The following is a 25,302-nucleotide window of genomic DNA, read 5'->3' on the forward strand; positions in this document are numbered from 1 at the left end:
GACTGTTCCCCACTTACGTGATTTTTTGGGGTGGCAGAACGTAACCCCTGTGTAAGTTGGGAGTGGTCTGAAGTTGAAACCAGAACAGCAGCTGGGTACTGGTTGAGGAGCCTTGCCCCTTCACCCTCCCACCCACTTGGTCTGATTCCAGCAACCATTCTCCCAGATCTGATCAGCATGGTGATGGGTTCCTCCACCCCAAATACAGGTGACAGCACTGTTTGCATATGTTCAAGGTCTCCCCAATCTCCGAAGAAGCCTCCTTGGGGAACAGCTGCCTCTTTTAAGAAATTTATTGAGCGACTTACAGATAAACCCTCTCCCTCGCAAGTGCCCACATCTCTTCTGTGCTTCGACAGCATTCCTCCACCTGGGAAGGAGTCCGTCCGTCCTGCTGCAAGGAGTTCTGAGTCTCCACGCACCTCGGATGTTTCCGCATCCAAGTGCCAGTCTAGAATTCTGAACTTTGTGCTAGGAGCAATCAAGGAGTTTAGTAGTCCAGGCCCCTCATGGCTGCGATGCTGGTGGCCAAGCGACGGGGAAAGCTTTTGGCTGTCTGCTTGTAGTCCTCAGGCTTGGTCTTCAGGAGAGCCACCATGTTCTGCAGAGCCTTGGAAGGCTGGAGGCCCAAAGCATCCATCACGTTGGCCAGGTAATCTGCAAGGCCAAATGCCAGTCAGAGGGAAAAGAAAGAGGCCGGGCAGCCCCCTCCCCAACCCTGACAGCCAGGCGTGAGATCTGTCAGGACCAGACATCAGCCTGATTCAAAGCCCTGATTTGTCCAAAGCAGCTGACAGCTGCACCCAGAGAAAGGGATGAGTCCCAACAAGGTGGCGCCCAAATCCTTGTCCTGGTGGAGATTCCCAGGGGATCTTCACTGACATGCAGTGTTGTATAGTGGTTAGAGTGTTGGGCTAGGAACTGGAAGGCCAGGGTTCAAATCCCTGCTCAGCCATGAAACTGACTGGGTGACTTTGGGCCAATCAGTGTCTCTCAGCCTGACCTAAGATAACCATGTATCCCACCTTGGAAGAATGGGATGGGATGTAAATAATGAAATGGAGGTTGCGAGGACAACCTCTTGGATCCTAGCCAGAGCGAAAGCACCAGCTCCCTTCTGCGAAGAGAGGCAACCGCCCTTACCGATATCCGTGGCCAGCTGCTTGGTGGAGTGTGGGGTGAGCTCGGGGATCTGGAGAATGACCTCACAGTACGTCTGCATCGTGGCTCTGGCGAGGGAGCCCAGCCAGTAGTCGGCCATGTTGTCCAACTCGGGGAGGTCATCACCTGGGGGCGACAGGGTGGGGGGAGAGAGAGAGAAGCATGTCAATTGGAAGTCACCAGAACTGAGTTCCGGCACCTCTCAAGTGGGCGTCATTGCCATTCTAAGAGAATAAGGGAGGTGTTCATGGTGAGTGAAGTGTTCTATGGCCTGAAGGAGAGTGGCAGCCCTAGTCTCTAAGGAGAACACCAGCTGTCCCCAGCACCAGTTCCTGCGCCCCTGCACTATCCTGCCTAGGAAGATTTGCAGCAGGGCCACCTCGGACTAGGGCTCCCCAGCTGGTCCTGTGAGGTGAAGGAGTCATAGCCCATGGGAAGAGCACCCATGCTTTGCACAAAGAAAGTCCCAGGTCCCAACCCCAATGGCATCTCCAAGTGGGGCTGAGAATGTCCCCTCTCCGAAGGAAACCCTGGATAACTGCTGCTCATGCAGATGACCTGATCTAGAAAGACCAACAGCATGATGGTTCCTCAGTTCCAGCATTTGCTCAGCTGAAGGCAATGTAAGGAAGAGGAAGAGGAGGAGAGACACCCACTCCTGGCCTGCTGGGGCACCACCGAGCAGGCTGCCAGCTTTCAATCCACACACCCCATACCACAAGCAACCTGCAGGTTTTTAACTTTTGCCCAACCCTTCTTTCCTCTCTCGCTCTTTCCAAAGGGCTAGCAGAGTGCGGCTCTGGAGAAGACCTCCAGCGGGAGGGAGGGAAATCACTAAGAACAAGTTACAGAGAGAGTCCATAAAGGCAATGCTTGGCATCCAGAAGGACCTGGACAGGATTTTGGAATCCAAACAGCAGCCTAAATTATACCTAGAAGTCTAGTGCCAGGGCAGACTGCCTTACACTGAATCAGAAAACTGGCCCATCTAGCTCAGTATTGTTGACACTGATTGGCAGCAATGGCTCGCCGGGGTATCAGGCAAGGGACATTCCCTGGACCTGGGCAGTTTTGCATGCAAATCTGATGTTCTGCCACTGTGTTACTACAGCCTTCCCCAAAAGGGAAGATCCTGGGGCACCAGCAGCCCATTTGGCTTCAGGGAACATCTCAGGGACGGCTTCCAACCCTTCACACCTTTAAGCCAGACCACAGTTCTCCCACAGATCTGGTCCACGGCGACTGCATGCCCTGAGACACACAGACAGCTGCCTTTGTACAAGGGGCTGAGCGCCAAGAGGGAATTAGAACATGGTGACCTGGGCCATGGCCAACACTCCCCCCTTTCCAGCCCATGGGTAACAAAGGCAAGATTAGTCATGCTCTGCTAATGTTTCCCCGGCAGAGACTCCTGGGCTGAGCCGTGCGGTGGGTGCCCCACTCCCTTCTCATCATCCCAGCACCCAATGCTCAAGAAGAAGTGAGGGGTGAAGAGGGGACCCTCGAGGCAAGGATATCTCCCAAAGGAAGGCAAATCCTGATCCTGACCAGGGTGGGGGAGTGATGTAGGATGGCCCAGCTCCAGGCACAGCTGTCCAGCTCCATACTAGAATAAGCCTGGAGAAGAGGAGAACTGAGAGGTGATGGGACAGCCACCTTCAAATATCCAAAGGGAATATCTGCAGGGAAGATGGAGCCAGCTTGTTTTCTGCTACGGCTTCAAATGGCAAAGAAGGATATTCCTACTAAAAATTAGGAAGAACTTGTAACAAAGGAATGGATGACCTCAGAAAGTGGCAGGATCTCCTTTGTTGGAGGTTTTTTAACAGAGGTTGGGTGGCCACCTGTCAGGGATTCTTGAGCTGCAATTCCTGTCTTGCAGGGGGCTGACCTGGATGGCCTTTGGGTTCCCTTCCAAAAATGCAGTTCTATGAATTTATCCCTGCCTGGCCTGCCTCGGGAGCAACACAGTCGACAACAGGATTCGTGGAGAGGTAATCCTGGACCATTCAAGCAAAGGAAAGAGCAGCACAGGCAGCTGTGGGAAATCCTGAGAGCTGCTCCCTTTCAAAACTTCGCCTTTCCCCACCTTGCTCTGGAGGAAAGGGCAGCTTCCCAGCATGCAATGCCAGCTCCAGAGCTGAGTCTTCCTGGGTCACAAACGGTTCCAGGTGGAGAGGCAGAGACATGATGTACTGGCCAATCTAGGAAGAAACAGAGGGTGCTCCATCGTCACACATTCATTTATTTAAGAAGTTTACATACCACTCTTTGTCAAAAAGGCTGGTTTACAACATAACAGCATAACAAACAACACAGGGTACATACATACCATAATATCCGTAAAGTACACACACAAATTAGAAACACCTGCAAAATGCAAGTCTAAGAACTGAAGACAAATTATCTGCGCATTTCAGGTACAATTATAAAGCACAATACATATTTAACAACAGATGTAGTTGGGTTTTTTTTAAGTATTTCTGAATCAGGCCAGAGGGGGCATCCAGTTCAGCCTCCTGCTCCCACAGTGGTCAACCAGACACCCCAACAGGAAGAAGCCTACAAGCAGGGCTCAAATGAAACAGCAGCACTCTGCATGCCTGCAATTCCCAGCAATGGGTTACATAGAGGCATCTTGCCTCTGATGCTAAATGTAGTAAGAACGGAAGATGAGCTGCTGGATCAGGCCAATGGCCCATCTAGTCTAGCCTCCTGGGCCAAACAGATGCTTGTGGAAAACCCACAGGCAGGATTCAAGCACAAGAGCACTCTCTCTGCTTCTGTGGTTTCCAGGAAATGGTTTTCAGAAACACTGCTGCCTCTGGCTGTGGAGACAGAACACAGCCATTGTGTCTAGCAGCCATCAATAGCCTTCTCCTCCTTCATGAATTTGTCTAATCCTCTTTTAAAGTTGGTGGCCATCACTGCCGCATGTGGGAGGGAGTTCCATAGTTCAACTATGTGCTGTGTGAAAAAGGACTTTCTTTTGTCTGTCCTGAATCTTCCAACATTCACTAGAAATCCATAGATCTCTAGTGTTAGGAGAAAAGCTTTTCTCTATGCCATACATGATTTTATAAACTTCCACCCTGTTGCCTCTTACATGCCTTTTCTCCAAACTAAATGCCCCAGGCACTGCAATCTTTCTTTATGGGGGAATGGCCCCATCATCCCCTTGATCATTTTGGTTGTGCTTTCCCTGAGCCTTCTCCAATTCTACAGTATTCTTTCTGAGGTGACACAACCAGCATCAGGGCAGGTCTTGTGTTTTCCTGCCTGTCTGTCTGTCTCCCATGCACACATGCACGCACACACAAATGATCTTACGTTGCTGATGTATTCCAGGGGTGTGAGGCTGAAGTTGGGCAGCTCATCTGTCAGCATCTCCCCAGTGCCACTGGTGCTCCAGCTCTGGCAGGCAACAAAGCAGAGAAAAAGGCAGCTGAAGCCACGCAGGCACCAAGAACAGCACCGGCATGATGGCTGGAGGGGGAGCCCATTGAGCAGGGAGGTTCTCCCCGAGATGCAGCAACATTCTTGGAAAGATTGCCCCCCCCTCCTCATCGCAGGAATCCCCACCCACCCTAAACCTAGAGGCACCCATTGGAGTTTCCCTCGCAAGGTGCCGCTCACCTCCATCTTGGAAACCAACAAGAGCTGCTGCTTGATGCGAAGAAAGACGGAGTCGAAGGCCAGCTGGTGGGCCTGCTGGTTGAGGCGCATGAGGGCCGAGCGCGAGGCTGACAGCAGGTTGTGGCTGGTCCCTTTCTCCTAGGGTGGGGAGTCAGGGAGTCAAGGCCGGAGGACACAGGACACACTCAGCCCTACCAACGCCACCCAATTTTTTCTGTGAGTCTTGTGCACCCTGAGGACTGGGGACCACTGGTCCATCTAGCTCAGTAACGTCAACACAGCAGCTCTCTGGGGTTTCAGGAAAGTCAACCCCCCCCAAAAAAAACCCAACCTGGAGATGCCAGTGACCAGGGTCCTTCTACAAGGAAGGCAGGTCCTTTAGCCACTGAGCTACAGTGGTCCATCCTTGAGCCAACACTGAGCATCTGCTTTGCCTACGGAGCCTGAGCTCTGGAGCCCATAGTACAATGAAGCATCTTCAGGAGGATTCTTGGTTCTCAGGCTTGCGGGGAGGGGTGGAGGGGGCTTGTTTGGGCAAAGGACAAGATGGTGCCCTCCCTCAAGGCACTTACAGAAGCCAACTGGATTGACAGTTAAATTGGACTCCAATATGAGAGAAAGGATAGTGCCTTCCACTGCACCTGAGGGCGGCTGGCTAGCATGGGTGGTACTGGGAAGGTGGCATGGCGCCTGGATGCTCACACCTCCGCATCTGCTGCTTAAGGCGGCTGCCTCACTCTGTCCCATCACAGGGCCGGCCCTGACCCCTCCCCTCCTTCCTGACACCATGGAGAGCTGCTGGGAGCCAAGCAGGAGATGCTTGGCCAGGTGTGACTTGCTCAAAAGGCCCCACACTGTGTGGCTTGAGGCAGCCTCTTTTGCAGCTGCACTGAGAAGGGCCCTTTTGGGGGCCACCTGATGCTCCCTCCCTCACCACCACCCGTCATCAGTTCATGCAACCATCCTGGCTTCTCTCCATGTCCCGCGGGAAGAGTGCCCTGCCCTTTCCAAAGAAACAACTGAACAGCAAAAGAGAGGTCAACTGGGGCCAGCCAGGGCACGGCAGTCCCAGAAAGCAGAGCCGGCACACGGGGCTCTCGACACCCAGCAGGCACGTGGCGGGGAGAGTGACCTCAGCAGGGGCGTGCCCTGAGCGGCAAGAGATCCCAAACCCCTGTGAGAAAATAAGCAAGGGGGCAGGAGCGCCGCAAAGAGGCCCCCGGAAAAGCAAACAGGCTGCTGCAGGGAAGGAGCTGTAACCAGAGCTGCTTGCGTCCCCTCCCCTGGGACAAGTTGGGAATAGGCAGAGACCAAGGGCAGCCTGGGAAAACACCGGCAGGAAAGGAAGCCTCAAGGGTTCAGGGCTGCAGGCGCACCATGTATTTAAAGCACATCCTCCCCTTCCAAAAACAGAACCCTTGGGAGCTGTAGCTTGCTCCTTACATAAGAAGAGCCCTGCTAGGTCAGGTCAATGACCCAGCTAGCCCAGCCTCCTGTTCTCATAGCGGCCAGCCAGATGCCTGTGGGAAGTAGCACCCAAACACAAGAGCACACACACACTCCTCCTGTGATCTTCAGCAACTGGGATTCAGAAGCATTGCTGCCTCCAACTGTGGAGGCAGGGCACAGCCATCCTGGATAGTAGCCATCGATAGCCCTCTCCTCCATTAATGTGTCCAGTCCTCTTTTAAGGCCGCCTGGGTCACTGCCATCACTTCCTCCTGTGGCAGCGAGTTCCACAGTTTAACTCACAGAAGTACGGTTCCCAAAATAAGTGCCCTGAAAAGCTACAGTTCCCAGGAATTTTTTTTTGGGGGGGTGGAAATGTGCTTCAAATGCACTTTCAATGTATGGTGTGCGCGCACCCCCTGGTTCCAGACGGCACATTCTCTCTCTCTTTCTCTCTGCATCTCCCCATCCACCCAAGTGGGGGGGACAGCTCCGAGCCAGGAGGAGCCCAGTCTGCCCCCTAAGTACAGAGCTCTGCCAGTAGCCAGCCAGAAGCCCCACCTTGAGCGTGTAGAGGGTCTCCAGCAGGGCAGCATACTCAGCAGGGCTCTCTTGCTGCAGGTAGTTGTGCTCCTGCCAGGGGTTCTTGAGGGGGCTCTGCTTCTCTGTGCTGGGGTCTTGGAGGCCGCTCAGGCTGCAGGGGCTGTAGGAGTCCGAGAGGTACTTCCCCGCGGCAGATAGGATCCTGCAAACGGCAGGAGGGAAATGGAGCTGAAGCCCTCCATGGGGAAAGATCCTTCCGCCTCCCCAAGCCAAACACCACCACCCCCAACAGGTCAAGGCCCACCCAGACCTCCAGATCTTACATCCTGCACAGAATCTGTTGCACAACAGACAACCGACAGCTGTCACAAGGCGACTGGCACCCCCGCTCCCCCTGAAGCCCACCCAAACTTTGCACAGAAGACATCACCTGTTTGCCAGCTGTTGCTCAAAGTCTCCACACTGGCGCAAGAGCTCCCCACAGGTGGCGATGATCCTGGGGGAGAGAAAAGCACCTGTGACATCACAGCATTCGTAAGCCGCCACCAGGCCCAATGGCAGGAGAGAGCAGACATCGTCAAAGCATCTGGTTGACCACTGTGAGAACAGGATGCTGGGCCAGGCGATTCCCATCATGCAAACATCAGAAGACCCTGCATGGCCCATCTGTATCCTGTTCTCAAAGTGGCCGAAAGAGTGGACACACTGTTTTCTTCTCAAGCTGTATCTGAGAGCAGAGAACCCAGCCATTGTGGCCGGCAGCAGCTGTTTATATCTGTACCTCTCACTAACCTTTTAAAAGCCCCCAAGAATCAGTGGATGGATTTTTTATTAAGTTCTGCCCAGTTATGGGGCTTGGAACGACTTTCCCTTTCCTCAGCAACATCTGCCTTGGCTCACAACCTTGAGCAACCTGTAGCCATCAGCTCCACAAATGCAGCAGTGTAGCTAGCCGCTTTGGTGCCCAGTGCAGCGTGCGCGTCCTGCAGCCGGGGACGAGGCGTGCTGCGTGGAGCCTTTTTGCTGCCTCCCCAGGGGGCCGAGGGAGAGGCAGTGGGCAGACACAAGCCCCATGCTGCCGTTTCACTGCAGCATGGGGTGCAGGGCACACTGCAGGCCCTGAGGTAAGTGCTGGCCCCTGCGGTGTGGCGCCCAGTGTCAGCAGCATTTCGTTACGTTGTTGACTAAACTAAAAAGTTTCGTGAGCCCAATTTATTATTTTTATTATTTTTTAACCTCATTTTTTGTCATTTTGCCTCCCCATCAGTGATGACACCCAGGGCTGCCCACACACCCCTCCTCCACCACTGCACAAATGCCTTCTGCAATGCACCTGGCTCTCTCCATGTGGCGTGTGCTGGGGTGGTCTGAACCATTCAGGTTATTGGGGGGGGCTGGGGTTAGTGGGTTGGTACTGCAGAGGAGGGGGGGCTCAGCGTTATGTTTAAATCTGCTCCCAGCTTGCGTGAAACCACGGCTACAGGTACACCATACATTTAAAATATGTTCTCCCCCTGCCCTGCAAGAATCCTGGGAACTGTAGTTTATCCATACCAGAGCTACAATTCCCAGCACCCTTCCTGAACTGCTACCCCACTCTCACCGGATTGCGTTCTGGAAAGCGGTCCAGTCTTCTTGGAAGAGCGAATCAGAAGGGATGTCCTCCAACTGGCACTTCTTCCTGATTGACTGGAGGGCATTGCTGAAGTCAGAGGTGTATCTGCAGAAAGACCCAGAAGTTCATGATGCACTGAATACCATGCCAGTTTATGATCTTTGATGGCAGGGTCACATTACTGGTACGTTTCTAATTCTTCATGTGTTTTTAATACTTGCATATACGTTGCTTTGAGAAGACAACTAAGAAATCGACATCATCACCACACAGGGTGAGAGCTGAGCACCAACCCTCCAGGCAGGGCAGCCATCACAAGAGAGGGAAAGCAGAGTGGTCAGGGCAGCAAGAAGCTACATCCCCCAACCCAAATAACCAGGCTTGCATCTTCTCTGTGCTAAAACTCTCCCATCCCTCCAAAAAGCAAAACTCTGTGGCTTTCATATATTGCCCAGTGTGAGCAGAATAACACAGACACATTGGATTGCATCCAGCTAAGTTCTGCCCTGGGTGGAGCTCAGATAGTCACGTCTATCAAGTTCAATGGGTCTACTCTTAAGCATGAGCAGTGCTGGAATACAACCCACTGTTTAGGAGGCATCTGTTATTCTCCTTGTCACAGGAAGCAGCCAGGAACTATGTTGGGAGGGGATTTGAACAATCAAACCCCCAGCAACCCTGTGGTTTTGGGGAATCTGAATCCTTTGCTCACAACCACATTTGGGGATGCATGGGTGGACTGGCACTCACTTCCAGAGAATGACAAAATCCAGCTGCCTTTGCCAATGGCAGGGAAAGCTTCAAACGTCCATCAAAGGGAGGGAGGGAGGGAGGGAGGGAGGAAATAACAGCTGACTTGCTAGCCAGCTCCCTGGGACTCACTTGCTGAAAAGGGCTCGCAGGGCCTTGAGGAGGCCTCCCACCCCCAATCCGTCCGTCAGCTTGAGGCAATTGTCCACAGCCTCCAAGGCCAACCTGAAGAGCTTGTTCACGGAGTGGCTGAGCTCCTGCACGCAGTCGATGACCTCCCCGTGCTCCTGCACAACCACAGGACATAAGTCATACCAAGAGACAGAGAGGGGGGCACACCCCCCTCAAGAAGGAACACCATCCCACCTGATACTAAAGAGACAGGAAATCAAAGCAAACGTTTCCAGTCAGACCCAGAAGCCTCCATCATTCCTCAACGCATCCAGCAAAAATGAAAAAGCCCTCAGCATTTAAAAAGAGCTGGAGGGGGAAAGGTTCATCTCTGCCATCACTCACCTGGCAGGATAGGTAGGACTGGACCTAAGTAGCTTGGCAGGTGTTTTCACAAGATAAACACCCTCCAAAGGCAGCAGAGCACCTCAGCGGTGCAAATACCCCCAAGGAAAAGTTCAGGGAGCAAAAACAGCCTGAGGCTTCAGCCGTCAGTGCAAGGGGTGACTCAGAAGCCCTGGCCTACAGGAATGGTGGGTGAGCTTCTTCAAAAGCCTTCCTGGACTGGAGTAATGAGGAGGCTCAGAGGCCCTCCTGCTTCAGAACCTAAGAAGAACCTGCAGGATCAGATCTATGGCTCATTTGGTCCAGCATCCTGTTCTCAGAATGGCCAACCAGATGCCTATGGAAACCAGAAAGCAGAACTTGAGTACAAGAGCCCTCTCTCCTTCTGTGGCTTCCAGCAATTGGTATTCAGAAGCACTGCCACTTCCAACTGCGGTGGCAGAGCACAGCCATCGTGGCTAGGAGCCATCAATAGTCTTCTCGTCCTCTGTGAATTTCTAATCCTCTTTCAGAGCCATCCAAGTTGGTGGCTCTTGTAGGAAAGAGTCCATAGTTTAACTATGCACTGCGTGAAGAAGGACACTTTTTCCATCCCGAATCTTCCAATGTTCACTTTGTACATCGCAGGGTGGGCTTTAGATGGCACTTCCCTTATGAGGGGGGCATTTGTGCATTCAGCTGGTCAAACCACCCTTCCCCTCCTGACATCGTGGGCTGCAACTCCCACCCATCAGTTTCAATGACTCTTGGCACTGCACTTTTTGTTGTTGCTAGAAAAGTGGGATACACACACCCACCCTTCACAGACAAGAGGGTCAGCCAATGTGGTGCCCTCCACAAGGTGCTGGACCGCCAGCCATCATCCCTGCCCCCTGGCCATGCTGGTTGCTGGGGCTGGGAGCTCAATGCTCCTGGAGGGTCCCTCAGGGTCAGCAGGCAGGCAGGCAGGGCTCCCTTACCAAGGGGACAGCGCTCAACTGGATGAGGAGGTTCTCTTCCTCCAGGGTTCCATACTGCAACTGGAAGAGCTTGTAGGGACCATAGACAGCTTCCACCAGCTCTGTCACCTTCACCAAGTTGCATTCCCCTAAAAGCTCAAGGAAAGAGCATCACAGCACTTGTCCCCAATGCTTTTCCTCCCACCACAAAAGTCCCAGGACAGGTCCTAAAAAACCCCACCCTTTAATCCACTATAGGCATTTTCACGCACTCCCTGCCCCCTCCCCCCGTTAGACCCCAGAAGAGGCCCCCTCCCTCCATCCCCCAGCTCTTTCTGGGTCCTACACTGGCTCCCACTGCATGTCTTGCTGAGGCTCCCCACTCTTCCCCGCAGTTTTCATCAACTCCTTTGTGCTGGGGAGGGGTGGGTTAGGGTGCTTTGGCACCTTCCTGGCACAGCCCAGTGTACCCCAATTTTTCCCTCTCCTGAAAAGGCCTACGCAAGCAGATCAGACAGAAGGACACTGTCCTGGCACAGAAGGAAACTGCATTGTTCATGGCACACATTTTATTTTATGATGGCGATGTCAGCTGCCTTGTGAGGCCCTAAAATGCTGCAAACAAACTGAACACCCAGCTTGGGAAGGGTCCCCTGGGGTGAGAGGGAAATAAAAGGCATCCACATGCTCTTGGCGCTGTGTTTTCAGCCTTCCTTGACTAGAAGTCTTCAGTGAGTTCCTCACAGACACCAAGACAGGCTGCTGCTGCCAGCCAGAGCTGGGATGATGCAGATGCAGCATCTAAGTCTGAGAGGGAGAAAGGCCTGGCCTGCCCACTGCCGGCATTTGCCTCCTGGAAGATTGCCCAGGACAGAGTACCTTGGGCTGAAGGAGGTTCCCCGCCCCAGACCCAAGAGCAAGTGGACCCAGGCTGGCAGCTCAGAGGAGGTTCAAAGGCTGCCTTCCCCACCACCACCACCATGCAGCTGGGTGGGAACAAAGCAGCCGCCTGTTCCAGGAGGGTGCTGGGATGCTACGAGAGTTTGTCGAAAGCAACAAGTGCGAAGATGTATTTACTCAAGGTAGTATCAGAACTGTTCGGCTTCAGCAAACACTTTAAGAACTGTGTCAACACCGCTCAAGTTAGTTAAACAAAGTTTGGTACAAATGTTATGTAACCGATAAATGGCATCAATGCAATGCTAACAAATTGCATTCCGGTAAGAATATATATAAATATATCCCGTGCACAGAAAGGAAAAAAAGGAAGGGGGGACGAGAACAAAGATGTTATAAGAAAGAAAGAAAAACTTTCCACTTCCTCACTCTGTATCACTTTACTTCTTTATAATTTGAATTCTTTCTTTAATATTAAAAAACTTAAACAACAAAATAAAAATGGAGAGGAAAAAAGCAATGTACTTAGAGGACTTGCACAGGGATGGATTGGGACAACACGCAAGCAGGCATGGCTCAAGAGGGCACTTACTCAAGACGGGCGACATGGCGACCTCCAGGCCGCGAGCGAAGTAGACCGTGGCATCGTACAGCCCCAGGAGGCGGCTCAGCCTGCTCTCAGGGCCAGCGCGCTCCATGGCAGTGCTGAGGCAGACGGGGATGGAGGGGACCAGGGCGCTGAGCACCTGGATCAGCAAGACAACCACGACTTGGTGGGGGTTCTTGAAAACCTGCAGGAGGAAGGGGAGGCGGGGGATGAGACCGGAGGCTGCAGTCGGTGGACCTGTCTGTAAATGAACACTGGAAGCTTCCTTAAGACAGTCAGACCAGTGGTCCATTGAGCTCAGTGTTGTCTGCACAGACTGGCAGCAGCAGCAGGGGCCTCTTTTTCACAGCTCTACCAGGAGATGCCATTGGGGGTTGAACCTGGCACCTGAACCTGCAAAGAAGGGGCCTTGAACAACACCCCCTCTGGATGGCATCCTGCAGGCTGACCCATGTGGGTGAAAACTTGCCTGTTTCAAAAAGCTAGAAAAGGAAACCCACCCTGGAGGGTCCGTCAACTACAAAGACATGCCGAACCAGAGCTGGTCTCAAAGGCTGGCAGACTCACCAGGCGCTGTTAAAAAGATGGGAGGGTGCTGATGGCAGCTGTGACACACATGCAGTTCCCCAACCAAGAGCCTCTCTCTGGACAATCATTTTATAGATTCCTGCACTCCATGTGGAGCACACAAGCACAACAGGCTTGACAACACTTTCCACAGCCAAAAGGATGAAATATTATCCTACATATTTGCACATCTGGCCAGTTCAGAAGTGACTTGGCATCCATAGCAGCATCTTCTCGCTCGCTCTCTCTCACTCACAAACACACACACACACACACACTAGTTTTTCTTTCTCCCTCCCAGAGCTACAATTCCCAGAGTTCCCTGGGAAGAGGGGTCGACCATTAACCACACTGGGAACTGTAGCTCCGGGAGGGGGAAAGGGGCCTCCTAACAACTCTTGGATACCTTACCAAACTACAGCTCCCAGAGTTCTTTGGGGAAGCTGTTTCACATTGTGCTTCAGATGTATGGTGCTGACACAGCCCATGATTATCACAACCCGGAGAGGGGTGGGGTGGGTTGAGAACTCCCTCTGGGCTCCTTGCTATAAAGAGGCCTCCAACATACAAGAGATATACATCAGCTTTCTCCTTCATGGGTGATAGGTCAGCTCCAGTGGCCTAATCTGATGAAGTTGGCAGCAGCCTTCTGAAACTCCAGCCACAATAAACTAGCTGAGCCTCCAAGATACCGCAAGGACCTTTGGTATTATGCTACAGGTGCTGCTGCTGCTGCAAATGGTTCCCTTCAGGGACTGCACCTGCCTTGTTGCTACAGGCACAAGCCTCCCACAGTACGGGCATTTATTCTCCCCAGAGATAAGAATAGCCCGGTGGCTGGATCAGACCAATGGCCCATATCTAGTCCTGCATTTATTCATTCAGCCATTTATGTATTTATTTCGTAAAATGTATATGCCGGGTGATTGTTAAAAAAATAATAATAATCTCAAAGTGGTTTACGAAAAGGATAAAACGATTAAATTGTCAATTAAGATAAAAAGGGAAAATAACAGTAGATTAAAAGCAGATGAACTTTCTAAAACACCCAAGTAGACTCGTCTAAACAAGAATGTTTCTAGCAGGCACCAAAAATATTGCAGTGAAAGCTCCTGCCTGATGTCACTAGGCAAGGCGTTCCAAAGTTGTAGGTGCAGCCATACTAAAAGATTGAGTCCTTACAAATGAGGAACAGGTATGATGTGGCATCTGTAACAGGGCCAGTTCCACCAATCAAAGTGGGACAGAGCTCATGGTTTGTTCAACAAACTATGGTTTAAACAAAGCATCACATGCAAACCAATGTGTGCAACCTGTGAGAAATATGGAGGTACGGGGGCTCCAGAGGAACAATCTGAAGCATGACGAGGTCACTGCAGTCTCCTATTGTCCCTAATTTATACTCTGCTTCTCAGCCAGCTTAAGCTTCCAGGGAAGCTGACAGCTACAATTAAGTGCTAGCCGCACTTAAATACAAATGAGAGCCAGTGTGGTGCAGTGGTTAGAGTGTCGGACAGGGACCTAGGAGACCAGGGTTCAAATCCCACCACTTGGCCATGAAGCTCACTGGGCAAACTTGGGCCAGTCACTGCCTCTCAGCCTAACCTACCTCACAGGGTTGTTGTGAGGATAAAATGGGGTGAGGGAGATCTGTGTACACCACTTTGAGCTCCTTGGGAGAAAAAGAAGAGATATAAATACCATAAATAAATTAGTGCCCCCTCTCCTGCCCCCACTCAATTTTAGACATATGCAGAACTGCCCACACTGTGTAATTCATCTGGTCCTGTTTGTCATAGAGAAGGATGAGGAGCTGTGGCGAAACGCCAGTCAGAATCCCCTACTGAGCAACCTTCCTCAGAGACTCCTTTTAGCATTGCAAGGCTCCGCAGCCACAAGCGTCAGAAACCTGCTTTTTAAAAATATATATCTGAGCAAACATACATACAGAGGATGCCACCAGGATGCCAGCATCCACTTCACACGCCAAAATCCCAGACCTGCCCAATGCAATTACAGAAACACAGGAAAAACACCAGCGGAATCTTTTTGTAGAACCGGGCTCGAAACCGATGGCTGCAACAGCCCATTTGCATTCAAGGCCTCCTTCGTTATCAAGATGAAAATGCTCAAAAATTTGCAAGGGAACTCTCCTTCGAACTAAAATCCAGCCAAGCTACACGAGCTGGTTGGGAAAACCCTGGAGGGGATATGCCAGGCCATAAACGAAGTGCGCATTTTGCAACTGCACAGCTGAGCAACTCGGCTACATTTCAAAGAGATGGAGGAGATAGAGCAGCTTCAGAAGCAGCTGCACTCCAAGACCAGACCTACCCCCAATCCCTACCACCCTGGTTTGTGGCCAACTCTTCCACCTCCCTGCCTGGTCCAGCCCCTCCTCAGCCAGCCAGCCCCATGGCCATACCTGCGTGGCCCACTGCAGCTGAGAGTGCCACGTCCCCAGCAGACCATCGTAGAGCTCCGTCAGCTGCCGGTCCAAGGGGAGGGGAGACTGGCACAGATCCTGCCACACGGCCACCAGCTGCACCTGAGGGTGAGGATACATGTCAGGGTCGCATTTGCACAAGAGATTGCTTCTATGGCGCCTCTGCTTGGTGATGTGTAATAAGTGGCACCATATGGATTCAATAATTGGGTTTTGTTCTTCCAGAATGACATGGAGAACAAGAGAGCAGCTTTTTATGATTCTATAACCTGCACCCCAAGAGCAGCGGACTGACTTGCCTTTGAGCAAAACAGATGTTATGGTTAAGAGTGTCAGGACTGGGAGACCAGGGTTTGAATCCCCACCCAGCCGTGAAGCTCACTGAGTGATCTTGATTTGGTCACTGCTTCTCAGCCTGACCTACCTCACAGGGTTGGTGTGGGGATTAAATGGGGAGGAGGAGAAGTATGTATGCCCCCTTGAGATCCTTGGATGAAAGGCTAGATGGAAATGTAATAAACACAAAGTAAACGAAGCTCATCCTTCCATCTGATGAGCTGTGGGCAGCAGGATGCCAGACATGGATCAGAGTTCAAGCCCCGGCTCAATTTACAGGGTGGCCTTGGGTCTAAGCTGCTTAACAGGGCTGTTGTGTGGACCAAATGAGACAGGGCCACACACCAGCCTGAGGATGCTTAAGCGGAAATCTGATAAAACAGCAACTGCTGCAGGGACCACCATTCAAATAAAGAAGCTTGAGGCTAGCATTACACACATGGCCCCCCAAAAAAACTTGGAGACCAGGGAGCATTCCTGGAGCCAGCTGCCACTCTGGGCAAATCACACATACCCAAGCACAAAACGATGTCAGAAGAGGCCCTGGCTCCCTTGTCCATTTAATTAAAACTGGTATGTTACTGGGAACCAGGGATAAAACCAACACTACTGGCTGTGTCCCAGGGAAGGGCAGCCCAGAAAGAGGATTATTTGCTAGGGTCAGCCCTGCCACCCAGAATGTAGCCCTTCCCACTGCCAAGAGCGTTGCATAACTCTCACCCAGTGGGCAGTTCGAAAGCACGTCAAAGTGCAAGTAGATAAATAGGTGCCGCTCCGGCAGGAAGGTAAACGATGTTTCTGTGTGCTGCTCTGGTTCACCAGAAGTGGCTTAGTCATGCTGGCCACATGACCCGGAAGCTGTACGCCGGCTCCCTCGGCCAATAAAGCGAGATGAGCGCCGCAACCCCAGAGTCGGCCATGACTGGACCTAATGGTCAGGGGACCCTTTACCTTTACCTAACTTCAGGGTGTCTACTCTGAGCAGATCTTAGCTGGATACAACCCTCAGCAACCAAAATGCCATAAGTGGACCTGGGCGCTGAGGGTACAGGAGAAGCATCACCTGCCACCACCGTCACCACCCCATTTTGTGATCTGCCATCTCCCCAAGGCTGGCCAAGCAACAGGGCAGGCGGTGCTCAGGTCTACAAGAGCAAAGGAAGGGCCAATCTTCCTCATTCCACCCAGAGGAAGGCAGTAGGGGTTCGATCCACAGCAACTTGTGTGTTTCAGTGGGAGGAAGGGAGTACCTTGTGGCACTTGTAGTAGTAAGCCAGCAGCTGCGGCATCCGGTCGATTTCAGTGAAGACTTTGACGAAAAGGCGGGCCTGATCTAATAAAAGGCAAAAGAGCTTCGGTCAGACAGTTTTGGGTGGCAGGTAGGGAGAGAGAGAGGTCAGCCTCTTGCCCAGGCAGAGCTCAGATCAAGCGGGAAGCACAGAATCCTTTGCCTAATCCTCTTTTAAAGTCCAAGTTGTTGGCAGCAGCAGCAACTCTTTTCATTTCCTAAAGTCCCCCCAAAACTTGCAGGTGCAATTTAGAGCAGATCCTCGCTTCACAAATGCTGTCCGTAGACAACCCAGCCCCACTCTCCTCCACTCCCCTCCCCTCCCTCCCGCACATGTGTGGGTTTGTATATTGGGGGTGAGCAAGTGGACAGGTAACCTCTGGGCCAAACATAAAAGCAGGAAATGCTGTGCTGGATCAGGAGGGAAAGACGCTCAACCTCACACAGGGCCAGGCAAAAGCCTCATGTTCAGTACAAGGGTGCCCCCTCCTGGTGGCTCCCTAAAAGAGCTTCAAGTGATCCAGTTGTGATTGGAGAGTTTGCCAAGGATCCGCAATCGATTACTACAGTTCTTTAATTTATAGTCTGGCCCCATCTAGGATACTCAAGGAAAATTAGCTGTTTAAAACAAGAACTTGAGTCTAAAGGATTTTTCCCAGGAAAAAAATAATTTAAAGGATCAAACCTAAACAACCGTCACAACCCACTAACAAGCCACCTGCTACACAATTCCTGGGACAGCATGACATGTGGAATAGCAGCACAGGGTGGTCCATCTTTTCATAACAAGTGGGCTCCAAGAGTACTTTGACACAGAACCTCTGGGGCCCTACACTGCCTTGTCGCATGGGATGGGGGAACGAGGTCAAAATCTGACACCTCCCACCCATCCCTCCCATTGCCTTCCCAAAGCCAGCTAAGCAAGGTGCCAGATTTTCAGAAGGAGGTGCAAGGCTCTGGCAGGGTCCTGAAACCCTTCCACCTCCTTCCCAAAGCTGGGGAAAGCACTAACTAGGCTTTGGGAAGAAGGCCAAGTTGGACCACCCTGGTAGTATCAGACTAGGACCTGGGAGACTACGGTTCGAATCCCCACTCAGCCATGAATTTCACTGGGTGATCTTGGGCTGATCATTGCCTCTCAGCCTATCCTACTTCACAGGGTTGTTGTAGGGATTACATGAGGACAGGGAGAACCATGTATGCCACCTTGAGCTCCTTGGAGGAGGAAAGGGGGTATATAAATGAATAATAGGACCAAAGGCCAGACTCACCAACAGACTGAGCATTGAAGGCAGCCACGATCTGGGGGCTGGCCAGGGCCTCCAGCCGGTTTTTGAGTGCTTCCAGATGCACACACTTTTCCGAATAGTCCGGTGTGTCCACCAGGACTGCCAGGCTGCTTTGCATGCTGGTCAGCTTGGCTGAAATCACAGACACGTCCTGGACGCAGAAAAGAACACCACCACTTGGTCATCGGAATTGCCCAGTGAGCACGTTTTGCACATCCCACCCACACCCGCAAGGCACACTTCTGTTCCCCTTTCATATGAAGTGCAGGACAACCTCAACAGCTCATTTTGCTCAGGGCAGTGGGGAGGTGGAATCCGAAAAATAGATGGTGTCCATTTAAAAAGAAATAACCTTGCACAGTTCCAGCTTGAGAAGAAGCCAAAGAGGATAACCAACCAGCAGCAGAAACAGATTTGGAGCAGAGTTCCAAACTCAACAAACCATGAGATTCTTCTGCCATGTCAGCATCTTACACAAGTCAGTAGCAGAGAAGCAGAAAAAGTGCACAGGCTGCAGAGACAACCCAGACAAACGCCCAGCAGTCTCCTTCAATAGCTTAAAAAAAAAAAAACTGTTCCCAAGGCAGCAACTCAAAGATCTCTCTTGCTCTCTAGCTGATCACTGCCTGGTTGAAGGCTATCAACCCCAATGGCTCTTATTTGCCTCTAGTCTGAGGCCACAATACCAGATGCTGGAAGCCACAGGAGGGGATTAAATCCTGTGCTTAAATCCTGCTTGCTGGTTTCGCACAGGCATCTGGCTGGCCACTGTAAGAAAAGGATGCTGGACTAGATGGGCCATTGGCCTGATCCAGCCAGACCTGGGGCTGATGGGAACTGTAGTCCAAAACATCTGTACTTCAAGAGGTTGGCAAAGGCTGACATCTAGAGGTGAGATGCACTTTGCAGCCATGTGAGAATATACACATACCTGTGTTTTAAACGTCTCCTCGATGTCAGCACTGAGGGTGCTCCACTTGTCTGCCTCCTGGAGAGAGTCAGCGGCCAGCTGCATCCTGGATTTCACATGATCCAGTTTGACCAAAACCTGGAAAAGAGGCAGAAAGAGCCACAAAAGATGGCAGCGAAACCTGCCTTGTGTTGCATCTTAATTTTGCAAGTGACGGTTGGTTTTTGTGTTTTTCATTTTAATGATAAAGACACTCCCTGTGAGTTACACATTTCTCTTGGGCTGTTTCTAAATAACTAATGAATGTTGAAAACATATCCAACTAGAAACAGAGAAATTTGGCTGCATAACAAAGCACAACTCCGGGATTTGGGAGGTGGGGTGTTCCATCTACCATTAAAGAATGTAAGGAGAGCCCCACCGGGAAAGACAAGGGGGTGGGAAGCAACTTATATAGGTTAGCATCCTGTTCCCCAGACTGAGACAACCGGACATCCTTAAGAAGCTCTCAAGCGGGACACTAGAGGCAAAGAGTCTCCCAATGGCTGCCACTGAACCCAAGGCAGCTGGAGGGCTTTTAAAAGGGGTTAGCAAATTCACTGAGGAGCAAAAGGCTATCAATGGCTACTAGCCACAATGGCTTTGATTTTACTTCCACTGTTGGAGACATAAAATGCTTCTGAATGTCAGCTGCTGCAAACAGCACACAGGGAGAATGCTGTTGCATTTATGTCATGCTTGTGAGTTGCTTCCCTTTGGGACATCTGATTGGCCACTGCAAGGACAGAATGCTGGACTAGATGGGCCCCCTTCAGAGAGGCTCCTCTGCTCTTCTTATCTTTTCAGTGCTTTGCAATACTGTACTGTACGTACCAACATGGCAGCCAGAACAAGCAACTGCCGTGAGCAGAGCAGAGGTGCAAGTTTGGGAGTTGAACTGGCCTGCCCTGTGGCTTCAGGCGAGGGTGGGGAAATATCTGTGGCCCTCCTGATGTTCTTGGACTCCAGCTCCCACCAGCCCCAGCCAGCTTAGCTAATGGTCAGGGCTGATGATGGGAGTCGAAGAGCAACAATAGCCAGAGGGCTGCCGGTTCCCCACGCCGGGCTGACCCCTTCCACGCTTGTGCCTCTTGCAGCCAGCCTGCAGCTACTCCAGGAAAAGGACAGCCCGCCTGGCCAGAGGATCAAGTACCTGCATCGACTGGGCTGTATCCTGCTCCAGCTTCTTAATATCTTCCCTCACCAGGACCATTTGCTCCTTCAGGAAGGTTGCCTCCTGCTTCAAGGCCTCCATCTCCCGAAGAACTCTGGGCATGCTCTGGAGAGCCTGATGGCTTGTCTCTGCAGAAAGGGAAAGGCAACTGTCAATGATTCAGTGGCTTGGTGTAAAAAAGAAGAAGAGATTCCTTACTGAGAGTCCAGAAAAAAGAGGAATTATATCCCCAGAGGATGGGGTATGGGGGAGGGAAGAGGAATCACCAAGCGGGGAAAGCAGGGGTGGGGACAGTGCAATTCAACACAGCACTGAAGGCTAGAAATACAAGGATATGAACAGCAACTTTAAATTCTGAAGCATTCTGACTTCTTAGATCCCCCGTTTCTGAGCATCCAGAACAACCTTGCAGGCTCACTTCTGACCTGTTCATCGGCTTTCTGGAGTAACGTCTCTCTTCCAGCTAAACTGGCACTCCACACTTCTCTCACCCACTGCTGTTATAGTCAGCATCTTCAGCACAACCACTTTGTGTCTTTCCATGACATCACAGAAGCACATTGTGTCTTTCCATGACATCACAGAAGCTCAACCAGTGGCTGGGAAGGCTTCTGCACTCTCACCAAGTCACCTAAAGAAGCACACAATGTCACATTGCAGACCAGCCTTCCCTAACCTACAGTTCTCAAGCTGTTTTGCACTGTAACTCCCATTAGTTAGCACAGCTGTGTGATGCTGGGGGGCTGATAGGTGAACAGCTGTGATGGACTGGGCCGATGAGAACTTTAGCCTCCAAAAGCTAGAAGGCACCAGGATGGGTTGGCTGGCTCATTATTTGCGAGTCACAACATCTGCTTCTACTGTGGCTGCTATGCAGGATGTCACAGGAAAAACTTCTCAGAGACTCAGCTCATTCTACTCTCCAACAAAAAGACTTTGCATTTTTAAACTTTAAAGTCAACCAAGCTGCTTTCCTCTTCTGCGGTGTGAGTGGCCTCAGTGTGAAGCTTCAAAGAATCCCTCAGCTTTTTTCTCTCCTGTTTTCATCAGTTTTCCACCTCATCTAAAAACACACAGCAAACTGAAAAATTGCTACCTTTGAGTATTGCAATAGGGGTCAATGGTCACAAAACCAGGCTCCAGTAAATCCACTTGCCAAGTTAATTATGGAATCAGGGAAATAGAAATAAAAGAGCATGTAAAAGGATAAAAAAGGAAGATGGAACGCCTCTCTCCTTTCTTTGATAAGCTTTCTACTTCTGACCAGCAATTTAAATGGTAAAACATCTTTGCAAGATGGTTTGTTATTTCAAATTAAAGCTAAAGGCTGCATTTCAGAAAATCCTTTGTGGAAGAAATGCTCAACGTGTTTTGCAAGTTGAACTCATGCACATTTAATCAAAAGCAAGCTCTGAGTTCAGTGGAGCTTACTTATAGGATTTCAGGCTAAGCAGCAGAGTGTGGTTGGGAACAATTGTAAGCTAGGTGGGGGTCTATAGTTAGAATACAGCAGATCTTTCTCCCATCTACCCCTCCCCCCATTTTAAATAGGGACATTTAAGCCATTATTGTATTCCCACAGAAGTGTTAAAACTCTAACATGAATTTTGGGTTTTCTCACAAGAGCAAAGTTGTATCTGTTTGTAATAGTTTGATTAGATCATGTATTGTAGAGGACATAAATCACCCAAGAGGAGTTTACATGCCAAAAATTTGGTCCTTTCATTGACGAAAACCCTAATGTAGATTTCCAAATCCCAAAGACAGAGATATCTAGTGATCCAAGTTGGGGGAAAAACACATTTGAGAAACAGACTCCAGCCTATGAAAGCTTGTGTCACCCAAAAAATTACTCTTTATTAAGGTGCCACAGAACTGCCAAAGAAACTAGCCATTTTCCCTACATTCTTTTGCAATAAAATTTCTTAAAATAAGCATCTCACTGGCCAGCTTCCACACTTTGTTGCTGCACCAGAAACAGCAATGTAAAAGTGTTTTATTATTTTAACTAACTTGTTTAAACAACTGCACTGGAATGGGACAGTCTTTACATTTTGAAAAGGTGAAAAACTTGTCAACAGCTATAGAACAAATTTCAGATTAAAGGTTTCCTTTTAAGTCAACCTATGTAAAGTCTGTTGCATAATTTAATCAGTCGATATCCATGCTGAAAAATTCATACAATATTACTGTGCTGTCAAGGTGAGAATGGACTTCACAACTGGCTTGCAGAAACTAATGTTTAGCTACTAAGTTCCTGCCCTGGAACCCCAAGTTGCACCTCCTTAAGTTGCCATTACCTTCCACGGCATTGTTGACCTCTTGGATAAAGAGCTGCAATTTCATCACCACCGTGTTTGCGTGGGCATCCAGCTTCCCCGGGGCCTCCTGTTGGACTGCACGGAAGACCCCGTTCACCCAGGCCTTCACCTCAAAATCATCAGCCAGGAACTTGGAGAAATCCATGCTGTCTTCCACGCTCTCCCCTTGTGTGGGAGCGAATCAGCAATGCCTGGAAGGATACAAGATGGACAGATGTGAACAAGGACAGGGTTGCAGCAGCTCAGTGGCAGAGCACCTGCCTGACATGCAGAAGTTCCCAGTTTCAATCCCCACTGGTGGCATCTCCAGGAACAACTGAGAAAAGTCTCCTGCCAGAGGAGATGCTGCCAGTCAGGGTAGACTAGGAGGTTGGCTGACTTTCACAGGTCACAGGTGTGAATAGGTAATCAATTCAGAGTTCTGGCAAGAGTAGCCTCTCTGTCAGCTAGCAGTCAGAGTGGATTGGAAGGACACAGGGAGACAGAGGGAGAGCTTGGTGCAGTGGTTAGAGTGTTGGACTATAACTAGTTGGGCTGTGAAGCTCACTGGATGACCTCAGGCTAACGGCCACTTCTCAGCCTAGCTTGGCCCACAGGGTTGTTGTGAGCAGAAAAGGGGGAATAAAAACATGTATGCTGCTGTCAAACTTCTTGGAGGAAGGGTCGGGATACAAATGAAATACAGAAGTATGCCATAGTGGTTAGAGACTTAGACTAGGACCTGGGAAAACAGGGTTTGCATCCCCCCTCGGCCACGAAGCTCACTGGGTGATCTTGCGCTAGTCACTGCCTCTGAGCCTAGCCTACCTCACAGGGTTGTTGTGGGGGCAGAGGTAGGCCACCTTGAGCTCCTTGGAGAAAAAGGTAGGATAGAAATGCAATGAAATAAAGATGTGAGATGAGGAGGAGAGGGCAAGACCATGCCACTGCCTTCCTTAAATACAGTATTACATTTATACAGACTATTCCCTAATCCAGGGGACGCGGGTGGCGCTGTGGGTTAAACCACAGAGCCTAGGACTTGCCGATCAGAAGGTTGCCAGTTCAAATCCCCGCGACGGGGTGAGCTCCCGTTGTTCGGTCCCAGCTCCTGCCAACCTAGCAGTTCGAAAGCACAAAGTGCAAGTAGATAAATAGGTAGTGCTCCAGCGGGAAGGTAAAGGGCGTTTTCGTGTGCTGCTCTGGTTCGCCAGAAGCGGCTTAGTCATGCTGGCCACAAGACCTGGAAGCTGTCTGCGGACAAACACCGGCTCCCTCAGCCAATAAAGCGAGATGAGTGCTGCAACCCCAGAGTCGGTCACGACTGGACCTAATGGTCAGGGGTCCCTTTACCTTTACCTTTATTCCCTAATCCACACTTATCTATACAGAGAGAAAGGGGTGGGTGTCAGTGAGAGCGAAGGGAGAAAAGACGTAACTTACTCCTAAAGGAGATAAAGAAAAGAGGGTGCTGCTGCTGCCCCACCCCGCGCCCCTATGTGCCCCTCACCCCGACTTCCTCATCAGGAAATAAGAGGCGTTCAGCAGAAATTTCCTTTCCCCCCCTCGCCCGCCCCAGTGCTCTGCCTCTAGGGCTTGGCCCTGAGGGATAGACTGCCCCTGTCTCACCTGCCCGCCCGGAGCCCACCTGCGCGCACGCGCACAGCCCCGTCTATCTCCGTCACTCTTCAGCCCAGTGGGCCGCCATCTTGACAACGGGCCTGGGTTGGCTGAAGCTCCGCCCCCTCCGGCTTCACGCCGGGCCCACCCTTCCATCCCGTGGATTGGCTCCGCTCCTGCTGTCGTGGCTCCGCTGAGAGAGACCCCGCCTACACGCTGCGCGCAGGCTTGTCTGGCGCCGGGGCGGAGACGCTTCGAGGGGCTTCTGCTGAGCCTTCCGTAAGGGGCAGGCAGGCAGAGAGCCAACAGGCGCAGTCTTTTCCTGTCTGAGTTTCTGCCCCTGATAGAAGGCTAGGCAGCACGTTGGCTGGCAAAATAATAACGGGCTGTATGCAGTGCTAGCCCTACTCTGAGTAGATCCATTGAAATGAATGATCATGACTAAGGTAGGTTCATTTATTTCAATGAGAGCCCTGAGCAAAAGATAGCTGGATATAACCCACTTAGAATAATGATTGATTTATGCCTCTTTTTACATTCATTTCATGTATTTTTGTTGTGAACCTCTTTGATATTTTAATGAAATAGTGGTCTATAAATTCTTTGTCGATTATGATGGCTTTTGATTTGATTTCATTCTGCAGGCAAAAAGCATTCCTCTCCTCCCTGGCGTTTGGCTCATTAGCAATCTATGGCCTTTTAAACAATATTACAATATTGTGTGGTTTTTATATTGTGAACCACCCTGTGATCCTCAGATGAAGGGCAGTATAGAAATTTAATTAATAATTCTGAGCCATTTCTCCATATTTATTTCTCAATGCTGAAATTGAATGTTTATACTTCTGCACTTCACTCAATCATAATTACAGTTACAGTTACGGTTTTTTGATTGATCAGTACGTTGACTTTTTGCAGTTGTATACTTAAAAATTAAGAAAACCATGTTAGAAGTAAGTCGGGCAACTCAAACAGAGGCAGCCACGCAAGACCCCCCTGAAGTCACCCTAGGAAGAGTCCTTGCCCACTACAACTGCTCTTGGGTTGAGAAGACACAGAGAAGACTGACACCTTTGGAAAACCAGGCCATGCACACTCCGTGTGCTTCCTCCTAAATGCAAAAGGAGTCACACAACCAGCAGCATCTCCCTGGGGAGCAAGGGTGCTGCTGTGTCACTACTAGCTCAAAGGAAGAGGCATGCAAACCAGTTTTCTCTAGAC

General features: G+C 50.7%; 1 protein-coding gene across 2 annotated transcripts; it reads right to left on the minus strand.

Annotated features, from left to right (window-relative positions):
• Positions 1–278: 278 nt before the first annotated feature.
• COG7 (component of oligomeric golgi complex 7) lies at positions 279–24,271 on the minus strand. Of its 2 annotated transcripts, none has more exons than XM_083584616.1 (18): positions 24,091–24,271; positions 22,462–22,673; positions 20,141–20,289; positions 18,970–19,086; positions 18,021–18,189; positions 16,712–16,794; positions 15,105–15,227; positions 12,098–12,296; positions 10,630–10,757; positions 9,287–9,441; positions 8,393–8,509; positions 7,220–7,285; positions 6,808–6,991; positions 4,798–4,935; positions 4,492–4,575; positions 3,251–3,365; positions 1,144–1,287; positions 279–657 (listed from the first exon to the last, which is right to left on the minus strand). In XM_083584616.1, exons 2-18 carry the CDS (start codon positions 22,625–22,627, stop codon positions 491–493), a joined length of 2,304 nt encoding a protein of 767 aa, XP_083440742.1. In that variant the 5' UTR covers positions 22,628–22,673; positions 24,091–24,271; the 3' UTR covers positions 279–490. The 2 variants fall into 2 exon arrangements, with proteins under 2 accessions (XP_083440742.1, XP_083440743.1); XM_083584617.1 differs by having other exon boundaries at positions 22,462–23,444; positions 23,821–24,184.
• Positions 24,272–25,302: the final 1,031 nt, after the last annotated feature.

Source organism: Podarcis filfolensis (genome assembly GCF_964270895.1).
Source record: "Podarcis filfolensis genome assembly, chromosome: 14".
In the NCBI taxonomy this organism is placed as follows: Eukaryota; Metazoa; Chordata; class Lepidosauria; order Squamata; family Lacertidae; genus Podarcis; species Podarcis filfolensis.

What these genes read in the sequence shown, in the direction of transcription:
- COG7 (XM_083584616.1), bottom strand. Translation starts at nt 22,627, where the DNA reads ATGGATTTCTCCAAGTTCCTGGCTGATGATTTTGAGGTGAAGGCCTGG. An exon ending in ATACAGCCCAGTCGATGCAG is followed by an intron (nt 19,087 to 20,140) that starts GTACTTGATCCT and finishes CCTCTTTTCCAG; the next exon opens with GTTTTGGTCAAACTGGATCA. An exon ending in CTGCGAGCCCTTTTCAGCAA is followed by an intron (nt 8,510 to 9,286) that starts GTGAGTCCCAGG and finishes GTCTTTCTGCAG; the next exon opens with ATACACCTCTGACTTCAGCA.